We start from the raw sequence: 20,592 nt of genomic DNA, 5'->3' as shown, positions 1-20,592 counted from the left end.
CACCTTCAGAATAGAATCAGTAGTGTATGTGTGTATCTTTTCAGTCTGCTCATAGAAGATGCTCCATAAAAGTGCATTGAGTGAGCGGTGTAGGTGGGACATTTCCCATCCCGTCTCCTGCCGTGTACTTATTGAATGATTGGCCACAGTGAGCAGGAGAGAAGAGATGGAATGAAATAGAAGCTGGGGAGAAGACTGGGCGGGGAAAGTGCTTAAAGTGCCCACCATCTTTTACATGGGTCCTGGGGTCCACCCCTGGTCCTCCTGCTGTGTGGCAATTGCTTTGTCCACTGAGCCTTCTTTTTAGCCCCCATTTCCTTTTCTTAAGATTAAAAGTCAAGGGCTGGAGAGATGGCTCAGTGGTTAAGAGCACCCGACTGCTCTTCCAGAGGTCATGAATTCAATTCCCAGCAACCACATGGTGGCTTACAACCATCTGTAAAGAGATCCGATGCCCTCTTCTGGTCTGTCTGAAGACAGCTACAGTGTACTTATATATAATAGATGAATAAATCTTTAAAAAAAAAAAAAAGATTAAAAGTCAAATTCAGTTCTTCACCCAATGGAGAGATGAGCGTCAGATACACCACATGGTAAGCAGGACACGACAGAAGCTATTCTCCCCTTCCCGCTACAGGCTACAGAAGTTGTCCAGCTGGGGCCTGCTGAGCTGCTTTTCTTGCTGGAAGATCTTTCCCAGAAGCTAGAGAATAGACTCACTCCTTCCTTTACCAAGAGAGTCTGCTTCTTCAAGGTTAGTAGCGGCACAATCACAGGCCTGGGCTTCCAAGGAACTTGGAAATAAGCAGGTGTTAGTTGTGAGTAACTTGGTGTTGTGTTTAATTTACTAGGTAACATAATGGCATTAATTTACTAGGTAACATAATGGCATTCCTGCATAGGTGTCTGGCCCTGTACAGGCTGCAGGCTGGGCTGTAGTGTAGCCTAACATACTTAAGGCCCAGGCTGGATCCTTTACACCAAGTGTGTGTGTGTGTGTGTGTGTGTGTGTGTGTGTGTGTGTGTGTGTGTGTGTGTGTGTATTTTTCAAACAAAATTGGAGAGACTCCTATTCAATAAATTTATTTCTAAATGTCCTAAACATAGAAGCATAGAAGGTACAAAAGCACCCAGCATATAGGAAAGTACATGGATGCTGCAGATGGTAAAGTGTGTGAGTGCATGCATACGTGTGAGTGCGTGTGTGCCAGTGTGTGTGCGTTGGGTGTGTGTGTGCATGTGTGTGTGTGTAATTGTTATTTGTTCCGTGTGCATGTGCCCAAACTCATTAGTTATGATGGTCTGTACTTTTGACCTTTTGAGACAGTCTCCTAGAGCCCAGGCCGGACTTGAACTCACTGTGCAGCTGAGAATTGCCTTGAAGTCCTGATCATCCTGCCTGCCGCCATCTCTCTTCTGAGATTAAAGGCATATATCACATGTCTGGTCAGAGGAGGGGTCAGATCTCCCTGGAACTAGAGTACAGGCAGTTGTGAGCCACTCTGTGGGTGCTCGGAAACAAACCAGCTCTTCTTCAAGAGCAGCAAGCACTCTTAACTTCTGAGCCATCTCGCCAGCCCCGTGTCTGTACTTTTTAATCAGACCCTGTTCTAACTCTACAAAACCCATTCTCTCAGATATTTAAAACTAAAGAAAGATTTTTTTCTTTTGCTAGCATTTTTATCCCTATGTTATGATATCATCTTAGGAAAATAAATCGCCTCTTCTGTTGACTGGAGTCACAATTTTGAGCTTTTTTTTAAAGATATCTTTGTTATGTATATAGTGTGCTGCTTGCATGTGTGCTGTCAGCCAGAAGAGGGCATCAGATCTCATTACAGATGGCTGTGAGCCACCATGTGGTTGCTGGGATTTGAACTCAGGACCTCTGGAACAGCAGTCAGTGCTCTTAACTGCTGAGCCATCTCTCCAGCCCGACTTTGAACTTTTTTTTTTTTTTGAGATTGATTGATTGATTGATTGATTGATTTAATGTATATGAGTACATGGTAACTCTTCAGAAGTTACCAGAAGAGGGCATCAGATCCCATTACAGATGATTGTGAGCCACCATGTGGTTACTGGGAATTGAACTCAATACCTTTGGCAATAGCTCTGGAAGAGTAGTCAGCGCTCTTAACTCTTAATTGCTGAGCCCTCTCCAGCCCCCCAACTTTGAACTCTTAGGTAATGATTAATTTAAATGATTTATCCAGTTTCTTCTCTCATAACTCTGAATATTGTAGAATAAAGGGAGCCGGAATATTGGATTCTCACATCTTCATCAGAGATCTGTCCAGGACATTGTGCATTGTGTTGTTCAGCTGCTAACCCCCATGTGTAACCATCTGGAGAACATTCACAACTTCTTCCAGGTGAGAAGACTGACTTGTAAGATGAGAAACCACGGAAACACAGGCAGGCAAGCTGTGGTGCGGGCAGAGTATGGGGAGACCAGAAGAAGAGAGAGACTTAGACCTTGTGCGTGAGAGGTCAGGAGAGCGGCAGACTGAGCAGCACAAATGCAGGAGCAGCCTCATAGCTGGAGCATGGTCTTCAGAGTGGCTGGACAAGCAGCCTGGAACTCTTACAAAGAGAGGGAAAAAAGCAAGAAACATTAACTTACAAACAGGCTAGGTTTGTGGGTCTGTAAGTAACTGCCAAGCGTTCCTTCCCAACTGAGGCAGACTGAGGAGGAGCGAGAGGAGCTAGACTAAACTTTCATTTTAGTGCTTAGGTGCTGAGAATCTCAGTGTAAATGACAAGGCCAGAGTGACAGCTCAGGAGCACCACACCATGTCCTCCTGCTACCAGAAGCTGCTGCAGGTCTTCCATGCACTCTTCGCTTGGTAAGTGAGAGGAGGCAGTGCTGCAGGGGTGTGTGCAATGAGTGTGCGTGCATTCACTTCTGATGTTCCCTAAGAGCAGAAGGGAAGGAAGTGGATACAGCCCTTCCTGGGTGCTTTCTTCTCTATTTGCTCTTGTAAAACCACTCTTAGCGAGCCACTAACCAGTTTGGTAAATTAGGGGCTCACTGATTAGCACAACAAATCTGAGCCTCTTATTCGTTCTGTTTCTTGTAGCAGCATCTGCAGTAACTGGGGAAGCCAGCCCTGTGGTGGTTATGTCTTAACCCAGCTACTAGGAAGGCTGAAGCAGAAGAAAAATGAGCTCATGCAGGGGTTTGAGACCAGACTGAAGAAGACAGAGATACTCCCCAATCTAAACAATTATACAACTTTTTATTATTTAATTAAAAGTTGGGTGGTTAATTAGTTAAATTTTAAGTAAGTTGTAAGTAAGTCTCAAATTATGTGGTAAAACGTGAGCACAGTGTGAACTGGAGTATTGGGGATACAGTGGAAGCTGTGGCATTCGATGAGGCGTTTAAACAGGCTCTCATAGGCGTGGCCTTCCTTGCACATGCTCTGCAAGTGAGGCTGCTTATCACCCTTGCCCTGCTCCCTGAGTACTAACTGGTACTACAGACCTGTGCCACCAAACGTGCTTCTGAGGATGAAACCTAGGGTGTCACGCAGGATAGGCAAGCACGCTACCAACTGAGCTACGGCCACACCCTTGTAGGCCTTTAAAGAATCAGTAGTCTTTTTATTTTACTTTTTACGTTTTAAAAACTATGTGTATCTGTGTCTGTGCCCTCAAAGTCCAGAAGTAGGTGTGGATCTCCGGGAGCTGGAGCTGCAGGTGGGTGTAAACAGCCTGACGGGTGCTGGGACTGACTCAGGTCGTCTGCAAGAGTAGTCAGCTCTTAAGTGCTGGCCTTCTGTTCAACCTGGCTTTAAAATAAGGATAGAAATATATTATAACACAATGTTTTTACATTTTACTGTGTGTATTATATGTATACACTAACATCTCCTTCCACCAAGGGGATCCAGGGGTCAGAGTCAGGTTGTGTCAGGCTTGGCAGCAAGGGCCTTTACCTGCTGAGCCTCGGGAGTTGGGTTTTAGGGAGGTAAAGAGTTGGAGGCATGGGGGAAAGGGGAAATAAAGGCATGCCTCTGAGTGTTTCTGTTCGTCGGCCATGCCTTATCCCATCTGTCCTCTTTGACTGGTTTTTCTGGAGAATTTTACCCAAGCTTAAATTTATGCTAAATCTTCTCTTACGAACTGTAGGCAAGATCGTATCCAACTGCCTACTCAGTGCTCCCGTGGATGTGTCATTGTCACCTCAGACTCATCACATCCAGATCTGAGCATAGCATCTCTCTTCCTCCAGCTTTGCCTCGCTTGAAAATGCCATCATCACTCTTGTACGCCAAAACCAGGAGTTATTCTTTAGACTACATCTTCCTTCTCTCACATGTAACCCCAAATTCTATTGATTGTATCGTATAAATCGGCGTCTCCTGCTTCCAGCCCTCCATCGTACCTGACCTAGGGTCACAGTTGGCCTCTCGGTCCATCTCTGGATGTCCAATCTTCCCTTCCCAGTTGTCATCACTGACAGCTGTGGGCTTTCCTGGCTCTAGCCCTTTGACCTGCCTTTTCTCACCGCCTGTTGCCTGGCATCTGCTCTTGCACCCAGTCTCACATTATGCCTGCAGGTAGACTGAGTTACTCAGCGCCCTACTTAACCCTTCAGATACACCTTCCTCAGGACCCTGGCTACTTGATCCGTACCCTCTGATTGAATCTCTTCAGCTTCTGGAGAGAAATCAGTTAAGTTTCTCTAACCTTACTAGATAATCCTCTTTCTTCAGCTCCCTTCTAACACTCTGCCATTTTCTTCTGGTCTAATTTCACACATTTTGTTAAAATTGTGTGTTAAATTTTCTTCCTTGTTAGACTTATAATATTTTACACAAGGGCAGACGCTAGTCATTTTTCTATTCTCAGTACTTAAAAGCAATGCCCAATGAAAGATGTGCATTGACAGTTCATCAAGGAGTGTTTTTTAATGGTACACACACACACACACACACACACACACACACACACACACACACAAAAGCACAACAAGCAACAAAATGTGTGAAAGGAAAAGGAAGATGTTGCTAGAAAAAATTCGGGGATCAGATTGTGTACACTCTTGGAGGTCAGGCAGAAGATTTTAATGTTTTTTTAAAAGATTATTTATTTTATGTATGTGAGTTCACTGTTGCTGTCTTCAAACACACCAGAAGAGGGCATCAGATCTCATTACAGATGGCTGTGAGCCACCACGTGGTTGCTGGGATTTGAACTCGGGACCTCTGGAAGTAGTCAGTGCTCTTAACCACTGAGCCATCTCTCCAGCCCCCATTAACATCCTTAAATTATTTTTAGTTTTTACTGTTTGCTCTGTGCTCAGTTAGTGCCCAGTGACCCTCCTGAAACAGGCTGGCCCACGGTTTTGCTTTAGGAAAGGATTTACTCACCAATCAAACCACCGCCTCCTACGCTCAGCCCTTGAGGTCCTTGCGAGCCGACTGAAGCAGACGGAAGAGGAGCAGCCCTTGGAGGAACTGCTCAGGTAGGTCAGAACATCCTAGGATGCTCGCAAGAAGTCCTAGAACTGGATTGGCAGAATATTTTTGGAAAACATTCATTCAGTTGTGAACAAAATCTACACTTATGTGTCACATTCCCTTAACGTTTTTTCATGTGTTAAAGGTTTGGGGGTTTTTGTTTTATTGTTTTATTGTTGTAACTGTGATGGCCTGGAACTCATGATGTGGACTGGGTTGTCCTCAGCCCTCAAACTCACAAAGATCCACCTGCCTCTGTTTCCTGGGTGCTAGGATTAATGACATACAATTCCACACCCAGCTCTATTTCTTAGATTTTTGTCGTGTGTGTGTGTGTGTGTGTGTGTGTGTGTGTGTGTGTGTGTGTGTGTGCATGTACGTGCATGCATGTCCATGTCCTCTGGAAAAGTGGTCTTACCTGCTCAGCCATTTTTCCGCCTTCTCATTTTGATTTTTTGGAAACAGGTCATGGTATATATCCTAGTCTGGCCTCAAACACAGTCTTCTCCTGTCTCAGTCTTCTTACTGTTGTGAATACAGACATGTGCCACCACTCCCTAAACTCAGTCAACTTTAGACTATCTAATGACCTCTCAGTCTTCTATCAATGTTAGCTCTGTAGGGAGCAACTAGTTGATACTAATTGCCAGTCCTATCCCATCTTGTCATGACCCATTCCATCATTGTCGTGACGAGTTCAAGGACAGCCTAGTCTTTATGAGAACTTCCCCTCCCCCCATAAGATCCCAAAATAGCAAATAATTTTGTCCATGAAGCTTTTCCTATCCAGTTTCTTTACAAAGAGACAGCTTGGGCAACTCCTGTGTGTAAAACCTCTTTAATGCATGTGATGCATTTAATGCGTGTTCTCTCGTCTCTTGCTTTTTTACAGCCAGAGCTTCAATTACTTGCAGAATTTCCACCACAGCATTCCCAGTTTCCAGTGCGGTCTTTATCTTCTCAGACTTCTGATGGCCCTTCTGGAGAAGTCTGCAGTACCTACCCAGAAGAAAGAAAAACTTGGTGATGAGCCTAGATTCCTGTTTCAGGGGAAGAGGGAGATATGAATAGGATTGATGTCTTACATTTGCAAATTTGGTGTTTTCCTAGGATTTTGACATTTTTACATGTAAATCCCACAAAATGATAAGCATGCCGTCTCCTCCACCAAGGAGACCAGGTTTCAGGATGGGCCATGACACTGCGCAGTGTGACTTTGGTTAGATTAACTGACTGTGCCATTTTGGTTTCTTTTCTTCTATAAGATGTATGTATTTTGTTTTTATTCTGTGTATAAGTGTTTCACCTGGATGTATATGATAATGTTGGAGGCCAGAGGTGGGCATTGGATTCACTATAACTGGAGTTACAGTTGTGAGCTGCCCAATGAATGCTGGGAAAAACCAGGATTCTCTGGAAGACCAGCAAATGCTCTTAACCACTGAACTGTCTCTCCAGCCCCAAGTTTTCTTCTTTTTCTTTATACTAGGGATTAAACCCAGTGTTAAACTATTGAGCTCTACCCTCCATCCTTAATAATTTTGTTTAACTTTTGTTTACCTTTCACCTTTAAAAAGAAAAAAAAAAAGACAAGGTTTCATTATGTATTTCTGGCTGGTATGGACTCTATGTAGACCAGGCTAAGCTTGGCCTTGTAGCAATCCTAACTTTTCTTTTTCTTATTCCCAAGTACTAGAATTATAGGCCTCCACCGTCCCCTGCATAAGTCATAATAATATGCTTCCTCCCTGACTTAGATGCTTAGATACCTACATACTTCTCTATTGCTGTGAGGGTGGCAGGACCAAGGCAGCTTATAGAGGAGTGGATGGGGCTTACACTTTCCGAGGCCTGGAATCCATGACCATTGTAATGGGAAGCACGGCAGTGGGAAGACAGACATGGCACTGGAGCAGTAGTTGAGAGCTTACACACTGTCCACAGACAGGACACAGAGAAAGCTAACTGGGAATATGGCATGGGCTTTTGAAACCTTCATGCCCACACCTCTTCCAACAAGACCACACTTTCTAATCCTTCCACAACAGTTCACCAGCTAGGAACCAAGTATTTAGACATGTAAACCTGTGGGGGCCCTTCTCACTGAAACCACCACACTCTTCTGTCTTTTTATTATCTCCCTCATATGCTCTGTACACACGCACACACCATGGAGTGGGTGAAAATATAAGAAAAAGAAATCAAAACACCAAGGAAATAAGTGCTGGCCTTTTGAAAGCATGTGTGCATTGTCCCTTTTCATGCTTATGTCATCCACTGAGAGCTGACACTCTCTCTCACTCTCTCTCTCTCTCTCTCTCTCTCTCTCTCTCTCTCTCTCTCTCTCTCTCCATCTCTGAGATCATCTTACTATGTAACCAAGTTGGCTTTGAACTCCAGATCTTTCTACCTTGGGCTCTCCAGTTCTGAGAGTACAGGTCATGTGTCACCTGTCACCCCTCCCTAGGGATCTGGAACTTGTGACCTTTCTCTTTAAGTATCCTTTAGCATAAGAGCTCTTAAAATGCAAATCACTATCTTTCCCAGTTTTGGCACAACAAAAAGCAAGATTAATGTGTGAAAGTAATCTTTTTTTTCTATATTTAATTAATAGAATAGGGTTTTGATCTTAAACAGGACATATTTTGTGCTTCATGACAGGGTCAGTAAATAGGGTATATTCAAGTCTTAGACACATGGTTTCATTTATGGCAGTTCAGTTAATGGAACAAGAACAAATTAGCTTCTTAAATGATTGATTGCTAGGCCAGGGCTGGTGCTATCTGCCTACAATCCCAGTACCCAGAAAGCTGAAGAATTGTGAGTTTGAGGCTCGCTTATGCTACACAGTGACACTCTCTCATTTTTGTTTTTTGTAGAAACAGTCTCTTGAAGCCTGGGCAGGATCAGATTTGTTATGTCCATGCTAAAGATGCATCCAGACTTCTGATCCTCCCTTTGCTAAGCTCCTCTATTTTCTAACTGCTGGTACTATAGGCATGTATCACCATGCCTGGTTTTATACGATGTGGGCATTGAACCCAGAGTTTTCTGCAAACTAGACAAGCACCCACATAAAACATTTGTCCTAAAAACAAAATTACTTAATTGGGCAAAATCTTAAATTTAAAAAAAAAAAAAATCTAGGGCTGAGATGACTCAACGGTTAAGAATGTTTACTGCTGTCAAAGGGGAGCTGAATTCAGTCCCCAACATCACTTCACAGAGCTCATAACTGCATGCAGTTCCATCTTCAGAGGATCCTCTGAGGCACCCGCAGTTAGATGCACGTACTCAACCCAAGACACTTGCATGTACACATAATTCTTCTTAAAAACCCTTTAAAAATATGCTTTAAAACTTTTTTAAATAGAGTTTATTCAGGGAATGGGGAGGGGAGTTAAGAGGGCACTCGGACAGAGAAAGGCATAGAGAGAGAAAGAAACAGAGAGATAGAGAGAGAGGGAGGGAGGGGGAGAAGGAGGAGGAGAAGACGAGGAAGTGAGAGAGGAAGAGGAGTAGAGGCCAGCCATGAGCATGTGGAGACAGAGTGGGGAGGGGAATGGGACGAGAGAGCAGGGACAGGAAGGCAAGAACAAGAGCAAGAGAGCAAGAGCGCGTTAAAATTTCTAAAAAATAAAATAATCTTTTTGATCACTACTCTTCCTCCAGGATCTGAAAGATGAGAGTGAGCTTCTCTGATTACTCACACTACATGCTGACAGGTCACTCTACACCCTATTACCACACACAGCCATGTCAGTGGGTCGGGAGGGGAGAGCTGCCAGTGTCTGTAAAGCCCCACTATCCTGGACCTCACTGCAGTCTCTTCCCTGCCTCCATCCCCCGAGTGCTAGGCGTGGAACAACCACCCTCAGTTGGCACTTGTGTAGTTTTAAAGGAATGAGGTAATTTAGTGTGAGTGAAATGTTTTTTATTTTGTTTTCCAACAGCCTCTCTGGCCAAACAGCTGCTTTGTCGAGCATGGCCTCATGGGGACAAAGAGAAGAACCCCACTTTTAATGACCACCTCCAGGACTTGCTGTGGTGAGTTACTTTGTTTCTTTAGGGAGCCAGATTGCACTTTTCCATTTTGCTGATGTTGGGGTCTCTCATCTAGTCAGGGACTGAGTCGTTACCTCTGTTGGGGGAACTTGAAAGCAAATGATGGTTTTAAATGAGTATAGATTGCAGTTTAGATCCTAAGAATGCTTTTCCTAATGTTGGCTGCTACCAACTGAGTCTACAGTTGTGTCCTACCTTGTTAATGGTGAGTCAGTACATGTACTGCGCATCGTGTCTAAGACACATCCATTACTTCCAGGGCATCTAAGCACATTTTTGTTTATTTATTTTGGCTTGTTGCTGTGGCTTACCATGTAGCTAAGGATAGCCTTGAACAGACACCGCCGGGACCTGAAGGGACCGGATCGACAGTTCTCTGTACCCAAATCCCGTGGGAGGGAGAACTAAATCTTCAGACAGGATAGCCTTGAACTTCTGTTCTGCCTACACCTCCTGAGAGCTGGAGTTACAGATGGGCACCATCCAGCTGGCTCTTTGTATTTCTAGTTTGTGTGTGTGTGTGTGTGTGTGTGTGTGTGTGTGTGTGTGTGTGTGTGTGTGTGTGTGTGTGTGTTAAGCTGCATGTTTATGCACCATATGTATGCACTGCCCTCAGAGGTCAAAAGAAGGCATCATATCCCCTGGAACTGGAACTTCAACTGTTTGTGAGCCACCAAGTGCTGAGAATTGAACCCAAGTCCCATGGAAGAGCAGCCAGTGCCCTTAACTATCTCTAGCTTTGACAGTGCTTCTAATTGGAACTTTATTTACTCTTAGTTCTTGACAAGCATTTGGAATCTTTGTTATTATTAAAGTGAATGATTAAAGCACACACCTTTAATCCCAGTGCTTAGGAGACAGAGGCAGTAAGATCTCTGAGTTCAAGGCCAGTTGGGTCTACAGAGTAAGGTTAGCCTGGGCTAACCAGGATAGCCAGGGCTACACAGAGAAGCCCTGTCTTGAAAAATAAAAATAACAAAATAGTGAATGTCAGTAGTATAGCCAGAGCTACATGGAAAGACCCTTTCTCCAAAAAAGTGAATATCTGAGATTATTTGAAAACTTTATACATGGTAGCATCTCATGAAAAGAATTTGGGGTTGGGGGCGGCTTTAGAAAGGTTTATTGTTGGGGCCGAAGAGACGGCTCAGCAGTTAAGAGCACTGGCTGTTCTTTCTGAGGACCTGGCTTCAATTCTTAGCACCCACATGGAGTTCACAGCTGTCTGTGACTCCAGTTCCAGGTTATCTGGAACCCTCACATACACATAGGCAAAACACCAGTGCACACAAAATAAAAATAAACAAACTTTTTTTTTCTTTTTTTTTCGGAGCTGGGGACCGAAGCCAGGGCCTTGTGCTTGCTAGGCAAGCGCTCTACCACTGAGCTAAATCTCCAACCCCAATAAACAAACTTTTAAAAATGAAAGAAACATTTATTATTGTTGGTGACTATTAGCTCTTGTGTTCTAATATACTTAACAGTGCTATGCCTGAGTTCCTATGCCTATGGGATATTTTGAATTTCTCTCTCTCTCTCTCTCTCTCTCCTTCTCTCTGTCACTGTCTCTCTCTGACACACACACACACACACACACACACACACACACACACACACACACACACACACACACACAGCTATATCCCAAGTTGGCCTTGCACTTGTGATCCCCCTGCCTCTGACTTCCCAGACAGTGTGGAGTACAGGCCTGTGCCCCCAGGCTTGGCTCCGGGTTTTGGCTTTGGAGACTTTGTCAGCTGTTAGTTAGAAATTGACCGCTCTCCGTCTGATCTGCATCTCTTGCTGGCTGCTCCTTCTCTCTTTGCTTCACAGATCTCCACAGGGTACTTATGGACACTGAATATAGTTATGGGTGGCAACTGTGTTAGTCAGCTTCCCACCACTGACAAGATCCCTGAGAAAATGAGCGTTAAGGAGGGGAGGTCTGTCTGGTTCCTGGTCATTTGCCTCCACTGTGTGTGTCATGGAGAGGAGAGGCAGGACCCAGGGAGGGGCTTGTAATGAAGCAAACTTGTTCACTTGGTAGCCAGGAAGCAGGGCAGACTTAGGAGTTCTATAATGTGTGTCCCTATTCTTTTGACTTTGTAAAGCATCTACTTGGAGCACACAGACAATGTTCTGAAGGCCATAGAGGAGATCACTGGTGTTGGTGTCCCAGAACTGGTCAATGCTCCAAAAGATGCCTCCTCTTCTACATTCCCCACGTTGACCAGGTAAGGGGCTTCTTGCTCCACCATCCTCCATCTTACTTGACTTGGAAGGTAAACTCTCCCACTCCTTTGGCAGTATTCTCACTGTGTATTCTTTGTAAAATGTTCTCGATCCTTATCTCATCACTGATAAAGTATCTGACCGATGCAATCTGAGGGGGAGGTACTTATTTTAGGGTACAATTTCAGTCCAGTGTGACAGCTAAGTATGGTGTCAGGAGCTGCCCCACCATCACTGGCAAGAGTTTGAGGCTGCAGCATGGTCACGTGACTCAAAACAGGAACTAAAGTAAACAGGCCAGAACCAGGGGCAGGCTTTACCTTCAAAAGCCTGCCTATTCCACTAGCCAGGCCTCCTTCCCAAAGGTTCTGTCACCTTTAAAATAGCACTATGGGCTAGCTAAGGTTCTATAGCCTTTAAAATAGTGCTGTGAGCTCACTAAGGGCCATGCCCAAATCACGAGCTTGCCAGCATTTCAGATTCAAATCAGGTCACAAGGTGTGTGAAAGGATCCCACGGGAGAATGTAGTGTCATTACTTACAGTTTTCACCAATAATAAGCTACTGTTTTATTACTTAGCATATTCGAGGCCTGGGTTCAGCTCCCAACACCAAAACTAATAAAAAGACTAACTTAAGATCATCTTTCTAATACTTTAGCCAGCTTGGGCCTTTTTTTTTTTTTTTTTTTTTTCTCGACCTGGGGACCAACTCCAGGGCCTTATGCAGCATGCTAGGCAAGCGCTCTACCACTGAGCTAAATCCCCAACCCCTCTTTAGCCAGCTTGGAAAAGTTGATTATTGTATCTGATGTTTGTCTTGATGGTTTTGTGTCTTACAATATCAATAGTTACCTTTTCCTTGTATAGTCAGTCCGGTTTATCAAAGACTTTGACATCTTCATTTCATTTGATCTTGATTCCTGTGAGGTAGAGGTGTCATTACCACAGCTTTACTGTTGAGGAAAGTGAAAGTTAGAATTTCTCCACTTAAAATCAGTGAAAGGAACTTAAACATAAACATGGCTTCCCCACTATCTCATGGCTGCTTCCTGCATCATGGTTAGCTGCCAAGCTCGCTTCATTGTTTGACTGGCCATTTGCCTTGGCTTGGCCTTCCCTATGTTCGTTCTCTCTCTCCCTCTCTCCCTCCGTATTCCCCTCCCTGTCCCCCTCTCTCTCCTCTCCTCTGTCTCTCTTCCTTCTCCCAAGAGGGTCTCATTTAGTCTAGAGTAGCCTCACTCCCTTTGTAGTCAAGATGACCTTAAACTTGCAATTCTCTTACCCCTGCTTCCTCCTTACTGTGAGGGTTGCAGGCGTGTACCGTGATGCCCATCTCATTTATGCTGAGCCCAGTACATGCTCGGCACGCGCTGTTATCTTCTGATCCACACGCCAGCCCCTGGGCTCATTTCTTCCTTCTTTTCATTCCCCTCTTTCAGTAGACCCTAGCTAATCATTCAGAGACAGAAGTAGAAATGACTGTTGGTCTCCTGACTTCTTCCTACAGGGAACTTTCTGGAAGTTTTTTGTAAGCTATGCATCGTGTGGGTATTCAGGCCTTTCTCCCTTATAGGCACACCTTTGTCATCTTCTTCCGTGTGATGATGGCGGAACTCGAGAAGACGGTGAAAGGTCTTCAGGCTGGCGCAGCTACAGATTCCCAGCAGGTGGCTCAGGGATTCCCCTAAAAAAGAAGTGGACTTCGATTATGTGGGCATTGATTCTTTTATCTCTTGGGTATAGAGTTTCTCCTAAGCTATTTTCTTTCAGTTACCAAGACCTAGGAGTTCTTTCAAAAAGCTCTGGTTTGATTGCTTTTCCCTCTAGTTGGAGGTGAGAAGCCTTTGTTTCTGCCCAGTTTGCCACTACCTGGCTTGAAGAACACCAAGGCTATTCTAGGTGCTGTGGGCCTTGGCAGCCTCCTAGTCAGACCTGGGGTAGACATGGGCTACCCAGAGAGTCAGAACCCACAGAGATTCGATGGCAGCAGAGCCTTGTACCTATGTGGAAGTAACTGTGTACCAGTGCGGGTACTCTGATGTTACCAGTGTGTGAGCCTGCTGATGAGTACACTGGTTCCCACATCTCAGAATGGACAGCCTGGTAGTGAGAGGGCAGTAGAAGCACTGGGCTGTGTGACTCAGAGGCCTGTGTTTGACTGTCCCCAGGTTCACGAAGAGAAGCTTCTCTATTGGAACATGGCTGTCCGAGACTTCAGCATCCTTATCAATCTGATGAAGGTATGGGGCCCCTGACCCGCCTCACTAGCTAACCTAGGCACTACTACGGTTCTGGTTTCCAGAATTCACCTACTTGCTATTCTCACCCTTCCTCCGGCCCTGTTTCCTCCCTTTTATGATCCCTATTCATTTTGGAAAACCCCATCTGGCTACTCTGGGGTTCCCCCCCACACTTTCTTTTTTGCCTCCCACCTATACTACCAAATCTACTCCCTGACATTGCCCCATTTTCTCCCACCATCTTACCTCGGATCCTCTGATCTGAGCACATGTCCACCCCGATTGCCTTTGTCCTCCAGACACTGTGTTCTCTACTGTTGGCTTCTCCTTCGCTTCCATCGCAGTCTTTTCTATAGTTTCATATCAGAATGGCAATCCTCTAACGGTGCTGTCTTCTCTACATCCCCGGTTAGAGTCAATTTCTTAATCCCCTTTGCTCCTTTCTTGCTTGTCTTGGGCTTGGGTTGCGAGAGTTTCCTTCTTCTGTAATTGATTTCCTGTTGTACTGTTGGCGTGCCTTCCTCACATTGCAGTCTCTGGGTCACTCACAGATGGGCTGTGTGCACTGGGGGCCTGGCTACTCAAAGGAGCTGACCTCAGGTTAAGTTTCTTGTCTTTCTCCTGACCAGGTATTTGACAGTTATCCTGTTCTGCATGTGTGTTTAAAGGTAAGAGATTTCCATGTGTTTTCCTGTGGGTCATTTCAGAGGGGCCTCAGATATCTGGAATTGCTTTTTGCCTCCTTTACATGCCAAAGGCTATGCTAATAGGTGGTAGTTCAAGGAAGACAGAGGCTAAGTTGGCTACAGTGGTTGACAACTAACTACATGTAGTTCGTGAGTTGTAGAATTTTTGGTCAGAATATTAGGACTAGTCGAATGCCACAGAACAGTGTCTGTGGTGCTCGTGGCTGCGCACACCTAACATGGTCTGCACAGGGAGTTCCGGGTCAGCTAGGGCTGCTAGGGAAGACCCTACCTCAAACAAAGGAGAAAGAGCAGCACTCACCCTTGCACTCCCCAGCAGTATTTCCAGGTAGTGGAAAACAAGTTATAGATGGTTTCCATTCTTCACAAGGGCCAGGGCTGGGAATGGTGCTCAGTGGTAGAGAAGCTGCTTAGTGTGTGCACAGCCCCAGGTGCAGTCCTCTGTGAGTGGTCTATGCATGTCAGGTTGATATTCCGACAGTTGCACAGCCCTTCCCTCCTCCTGTGGGGATTTTCCTGCCTGGCCTTGGATTTGATGGTAAACCTAAACAGAACGTTATGGGGAGAATGCTTCTTCCCTCCTGCTGGTGTCTTCCTCCAGTGCATGGTACCGTTCTTGGTCGCTTCTCTCTTACTCTACCCTGTGCAGCTTAGGAGATGAGTGAATTGGAGGAGTAACTTGATTGGAGATGGCCATGTATTCCCTTGGTCCTCTCAAAATTTCTCCTCTTGAAAATGAGGTAGGCCCAGAGGCTTGAGTGCAGCTGCCGCTCTGTGTTCTCTAAGCTGAACAAGGGCTCTGGCCATTGTCTGTCTGGGTTTGAGTCTGCATAATTTCTAGCTTCTTTATATACGGAGCAGGTCTGTCTGCTTTTCAACTTAAGTTACATCCTCCACATTAACTTTCTGGACCACTCCCAATTTATTTGATATAAAAGCCTTGAGCTAGGCGGCCTATGCTGCTTCATCTGAGAGCTTTTCAAGTAAAGCCCTCAGCTGTGGCTCAGCACCGCCCTCTCTCCCTTCAGTATGGCCGTCGCTTTGTGGAGGCATTTCTGAAGCAGTGCATGCCGCTCCTCGACTTCAGCTTTAGAAAGCATCGGGTAAGAGCTGAGAGCAGATCCATTGTCTGGGACGTCTGTGGGTATTTCTGAGCCAGGGCTGGGGTTGCAGGAGCCTGTTGCCTATCCTCTGAGCACCAGTTCTAAGCAACAGCATACCAGCTGGAGCCGGAAGTACCCACCCAGGTAAGCTGAGCCGCTCACATCACTGTGTGCAGACCCTACCTCTCCCCAACTTTTGGGCTGCGTCTGCCGTCATTGTGCTGCGGTACACGTGGCCCTTCTGCAGCAGTGTCTGCAAACATTTTAGAAACCGCTGCGCTGCAAATCATGCTCGATATGCCTAGAACCATGAGGGTCTTGGAACTGGCATGGTGAGACTAGAAAAGGTTTTTGTGGATAAATTTATTTTACAACGTCACACATGTTTGTGTATAAAATGTATTTTGGTTATACAAGCCTCCATTTCCTTCTCATCCCTTTTCCCTCCCCACTGATCCACCTCTGAAACAGAATTTCTTACACATGTATAGAAAGGTGAGCTTTACAAAACACTGGCAGTATTTAGTTATGAAAATAGCTATGAAAAGAAAAAAAGGGGTGTATCTTGTCCTAATTTACAGATGGGAAACTTGAGACATGCTTCCCCACTTAAAGTTTGATACCAGCCTGGTCTAGTGAGCGAGTACCAGGGCAGCCAGTGCTACACAGAGGATCCCTATCTTGAAAAAAATAAACAAACAAAAACAATCTAGCTCTTACTAGCTAGCAGATTAACAGATCTTAGGGATAGAGTTGAGAAGCTACAAACCAATAGCTAGCTGACTCAGTGCTCCTATCTGAGGGCCAGGCTCAGATGAGTATAACACGGTTGGAACTACAAAGTTTACCCTCCCTGGAGCCCTGGTTGCAAGAACAGCTTGCATCTGAAATAACAGAACGTTATACCAGGACATTTCTGAATTGTTATTTTTAGGATGATGTTCTGAGCTTGCTGCAAACCCTTCAGTTGAACACAAGGCTACTTCATCACCTTTGTGGACACTCCAAGGTAAGAGAGGAGCAGGTCTCACTATGAAGCATAACCAGCCATGGCCTGGGACTCATTGTGCTCAGTCTCCCTGCTGAGATTATAGGCATGGGCCACCAGACCCAACTTTCCACCCTGATGGGACTGGCAGTTGTCAAAAGGGAGGGCTTTGTATTTGTGCTCAAACTTTACAGCTCTGTTTCCTCTCAATGCTTCTGAGGAGCCAAGGGTAGTTGTGCCCATCCTAGCACTGCAGGCTGGCTGGCCTAGGCTACATAGCAAGACACTGTTTCAGGACAAACCAGAGTCCACTTCTTGGGGGAGGGAGTACAGAACACTCCTAGATGAGGTTCTGTTATAGACGTCCTGGAGTCAGGGTTTCTAACGCTGTGATGAAACACCATGACCAGAGCAACTCAGGGAGGAAAGAGTTTGTTTAGTTTACACATCCTTTGGGAGAAGCCAAGGCAGGAACTAAAGCTGGCAGGAGCCTGGATGCAACAGCTATGCAGAGGCCATGGAGGCATGCTTACTGGTGTGCTCCTTATGGTTGCTCAGCCTGCTTTTGTAGAACCCAAAACTACCAGCTCAGAAGCCCCAACAGCCGTGGGCTGGATCCTCCCACGTCAGTTACTAATTAAGAAAATGCCCTAAAGGCTTACCTACAGCCTAGTCTTGTAGAGGGATTTTCTCAACTGAGGTCCTCTCAGGTGACCCTAGCTGTGTCAAATTGACATAAATTAGAGGGTGCACACAGACTGTGGCTGTGGCAGGAGGAATGTTACATGGCAGGTAATGCTCCAACCTGGAAGTATTCCTAGCCAGCTATCTGAGAGCTTTCAGCCTCAGGACTCGGTTGTCTCTTGTGGGAATATCTGTGTATTTATTAAAAGACTTCCCTAAACCAGACATCATGGCACGTGCCTTTAATCCCAGCACTTGGGAGGCAGAAGCAGGTGGGTCTAGGTGAACAGATCAAGGCCAGCCTGATCTACAGTGAGTTCCAGGGTAGTCAGAGATGCTTGATGAGTCCTTGGCTGGGGTGGCCGGGGGAGGGCACAACAACAACAACAAAAAACCCCCTCTGATCAAAGGATGGCCTTGAACAACTGTCTGAAGGAACCTAGAAACTGTGGCCCCTGGGAAACCATGTGACTCTTGGAACTGTTTTTTTGCAACTTACTTCTTCCCTGGTTCTGTTTAGAAAAAGCTGAGGTGGACTTTCTAGCACTTAAACTGACAAGACCTAATTTTTTTCATATCAGTTAAACATCTTGGGGCAATTTGCTGATCACTACTCAACAGAGCTTAAAGGGGCACCTAGAGGTGGTGGTGGTATGTCTTCTAGTCTTAAGGTTTTAATCTTTTTGGCATACTCATCAAACTGTTACTTTTTGATTGAACTTGTCTCTGGACCATATTGGCCAGTCATGTCCTCTTCCTGTTCAGTTATGAGAAATTCAGACATTTCTGTACTAGAAATATGATACTTGATGATAAACCTGGATGATTTATGTCTCTTCAGATTCACCAGGACACAAGACTCACCAAACATGTGCCTTTACTCAAAAAGTCACTGGAGCTGTTAGTTTGCAGAGTCAAAGCCATGCTTGTCCTCAACAATTGTAGAGAGGCTTTCTGGTTGGGTACTCTCAAAAACCGAGACTTACAGGTAAGCCTGAAGTTCAGACAATTGGTCGTGTGCTCCCAGTCCCGTTCTTTGTAAGAGCATCAGAAGAAATGCAAGGGGCTACCCAAGCCCAGTTCTAATGACTGCTTTTAGCTGAGCCTGGGGGCACAGGTTTATAATCCTCAGCTACTTGTGAAACTGACGCAGGAGGATCACAAGTTCAAGGTTTGCCCAGCTACTATTTAGCAAAGCTATCCCAAATTTGAAAGTGAATAGAGGAGGCTAGAGACTCGGTTCAGGGGTAGAGTACTTGTGTGAGGAACTTGGTGCCATCCCCATTAGTGGGGGGGAAAAAGACGATTGTTATCACATCTGTGGTTGTTTTATAAGATTATAAGATCTATAAGATTATAAGGCTGGAGAAACAGTGCAGCATAAGAGCACTGGCCACTTTTTCAGAGGACTTAGGTTCAATTCCCAGCACTTACATGGTAGCTTACCATGTAACCCCTGTTCAGGGACTCCAAACCCCTCTATGGGCCCCCATGGGCCTGCTTGCATATGGTACACAGACACACACGCAGGCAGAGCACTAAAAGACAAAGTAAAAATAAAGGTAAAAACATTTTCAAAATACTGTTTAGCTGGACAGTAGTAACACAGGCCTTTAATCCCAGCACACAGGAGGCAGAGGCAGCCTTGTGTGCAGAGCAAGTTCTAGGACAGCCAGGGCTACATAGTGAGGGCCAATCTCAAAAAACCAAAAACAAGGAGGCAAATCAGCATGGCCCTTTCTCTGTGCCGGGGTAACACTTGTAAGCCCCACAGAAAGAAGAGTTATAACATTTTCTTATATGGACAAACTTGTTTTGAATTTTTCTTGTAAAGCCGTCTCTCTTCTTACTGAAGATGCTCTCTGTTCTAGCAAATGAGTGTGCTCATCTGGAGCCTGTGTGAGACACTGCCGTGGGGGTTCAACACCACTCACTTCCAAGGTCCAAGTCCTCCTCACTCGTACTAGCCAAGGGTCGTTTTTAACTTTTTTTTTTTTAAGAATTATTTATTTTATGTATATGAGTACACTGTAGCTGACTTCAGACACACCGGAAGAGGGCATCAGATCCTATTATAGGTGGTTGTAAGCCGCCATGTGGTTGCTGGGAATTGAACTCAGGACCTCTGGAAGAGCAATCAGTGCTCTTAACCGCTGAGCCATCTCTCCAGCCCCGTTTTTAACTTTTAAAAGTGTGTATGTATGTGCACCTCCATGAGTTTATGTGCACTACATGTATGCAGGATCTAAAGGAGGCCAAAAGAAAATGTTGAGTTCCTTGGAACTGCAGTTATAAGCAGTTGTGAGCTTCCAGTAAACCTGGGTCCCGTGTAGGAACAGTAAACACTCAGTGGCCACGCCATCCCTGCAGCCCCCTCTAGCTGAGTCGTATAATGGTTTGTATGAAAACAATAGAACAGTGGTTTTCTTTCTTCAAATCAACCCTATGGAGTCAATTCTGTTGTTTTGTTGGAGAAAACGGAAGCTCGGATGGTAACTTTCACAGACTGTTCAGCGGGGAGTTAGTGGGGCCAGGGTTTGAGTCTAGACAGCTCCTCAGGCTCTCAATGCCTATTCAGTTGGTGTGAGGCACTTATGAGCCTTGAGGCATTGAGAAATATATTTTTGGCAACAAGATCTCACTATGTAACCCACGTTAGCTGCAAACTTTGATCCTCTTCTAAGTTCTGACTTAGCCTTTGGGACAATTTAGATCCATATTTAGCGTTAACAGAGTCACCAATACAACATCTAGTATACAATCTAGTGTAACTCTAGAATACAAAAGTGGACATAGACTTATGTATCATTTCCATGAGCATCTCAGAAATCTGGAACTGAATGGTGCTTCCCTGAATGATAGATCAGAGGCTAGAATATTTCTTCTCTAATACCTAGAAACTTGGCCTCCCCCAACCATAAAGGTGCTTATTATAACCCAGTATTTGTTTTGCTTCTTCTATGTTTAGGGTGAAGAAATTATTTCCCAGCATCTCTCCTCCCCAGAAAACACTTCAGAGGACAGTGAGGATGGCATGACATCCTATGTCTCCAGGAACAGAGCAACAGAGGTATCCGCACAGGCTGATCTGGCATTGGCA

General features: G+C 45.2%; 1 protein-coding gene across 1 annotated transcript in view; it reads left to right on the top strand.

Moving 5' to 3' along the window:
• Fancd2 (FA complementation group D2) overlaps nucleotides 1-20,592 on the top strand; it is a 63,620-nt gene that overhangs the window by 40,540 nt on the left and 2,488 nt on the right. Inside the window, 14 exon segments of the mRNA XM_032905918.1 lie at nucleotides 638-754; nucleotides 2,247-2,375; nucleotides 2,731-2,849; nucleotides 5,366-5,476; nucleotides 6,364-6,494; nucleotides 9,425-9,518; nucleotides 11,648-11,770; nucleotides 13,344-13,437; nucleotides 13,939-14,010; nucleotides 14,640-14,678; nucleotides 15,746-15,820; nucleotides 16,755-16,829; nucleotides 18,334-18,480; nucleotides 20,461-20,562. Of these exon segments, the coding sequence (XP_032761809.1) occupies nucleotides 638-754; nucleotides 2,247-2,375; nucleotides 2,731-2,849; nucleotides 5,366-5,476; nucleotides 6,364-6,494; nucleotides 9,425-9,518; nucleotides 11,648-11,770; nucleotides 13,344-13,437; nucleotides 13,939-14,010; nucleotides 14,640-14,678; nucleotides 15,746-15,820; nucleotides 16,755-16,829; nucleotides 18,334-18,480; nucleotides 20,461-20,562 (1,428 nt within the window).

Source organism: Rattus rattus, chromosome 6 (assembly GCF_011064425.1).
Source record: "Rattus rattus isolate New Zealand chromosome 6, Rrattus_CSIRO_v1, whole genome shotgun sequence".
NCBI lineage: Eukaryota > Metazoa > Chordata > Mammalia > Rodentia > Muridae > Rattus > Rattus rattus.
This window is presented reverse-complemented; position numbering and strand designations above follow the sequence as displayed.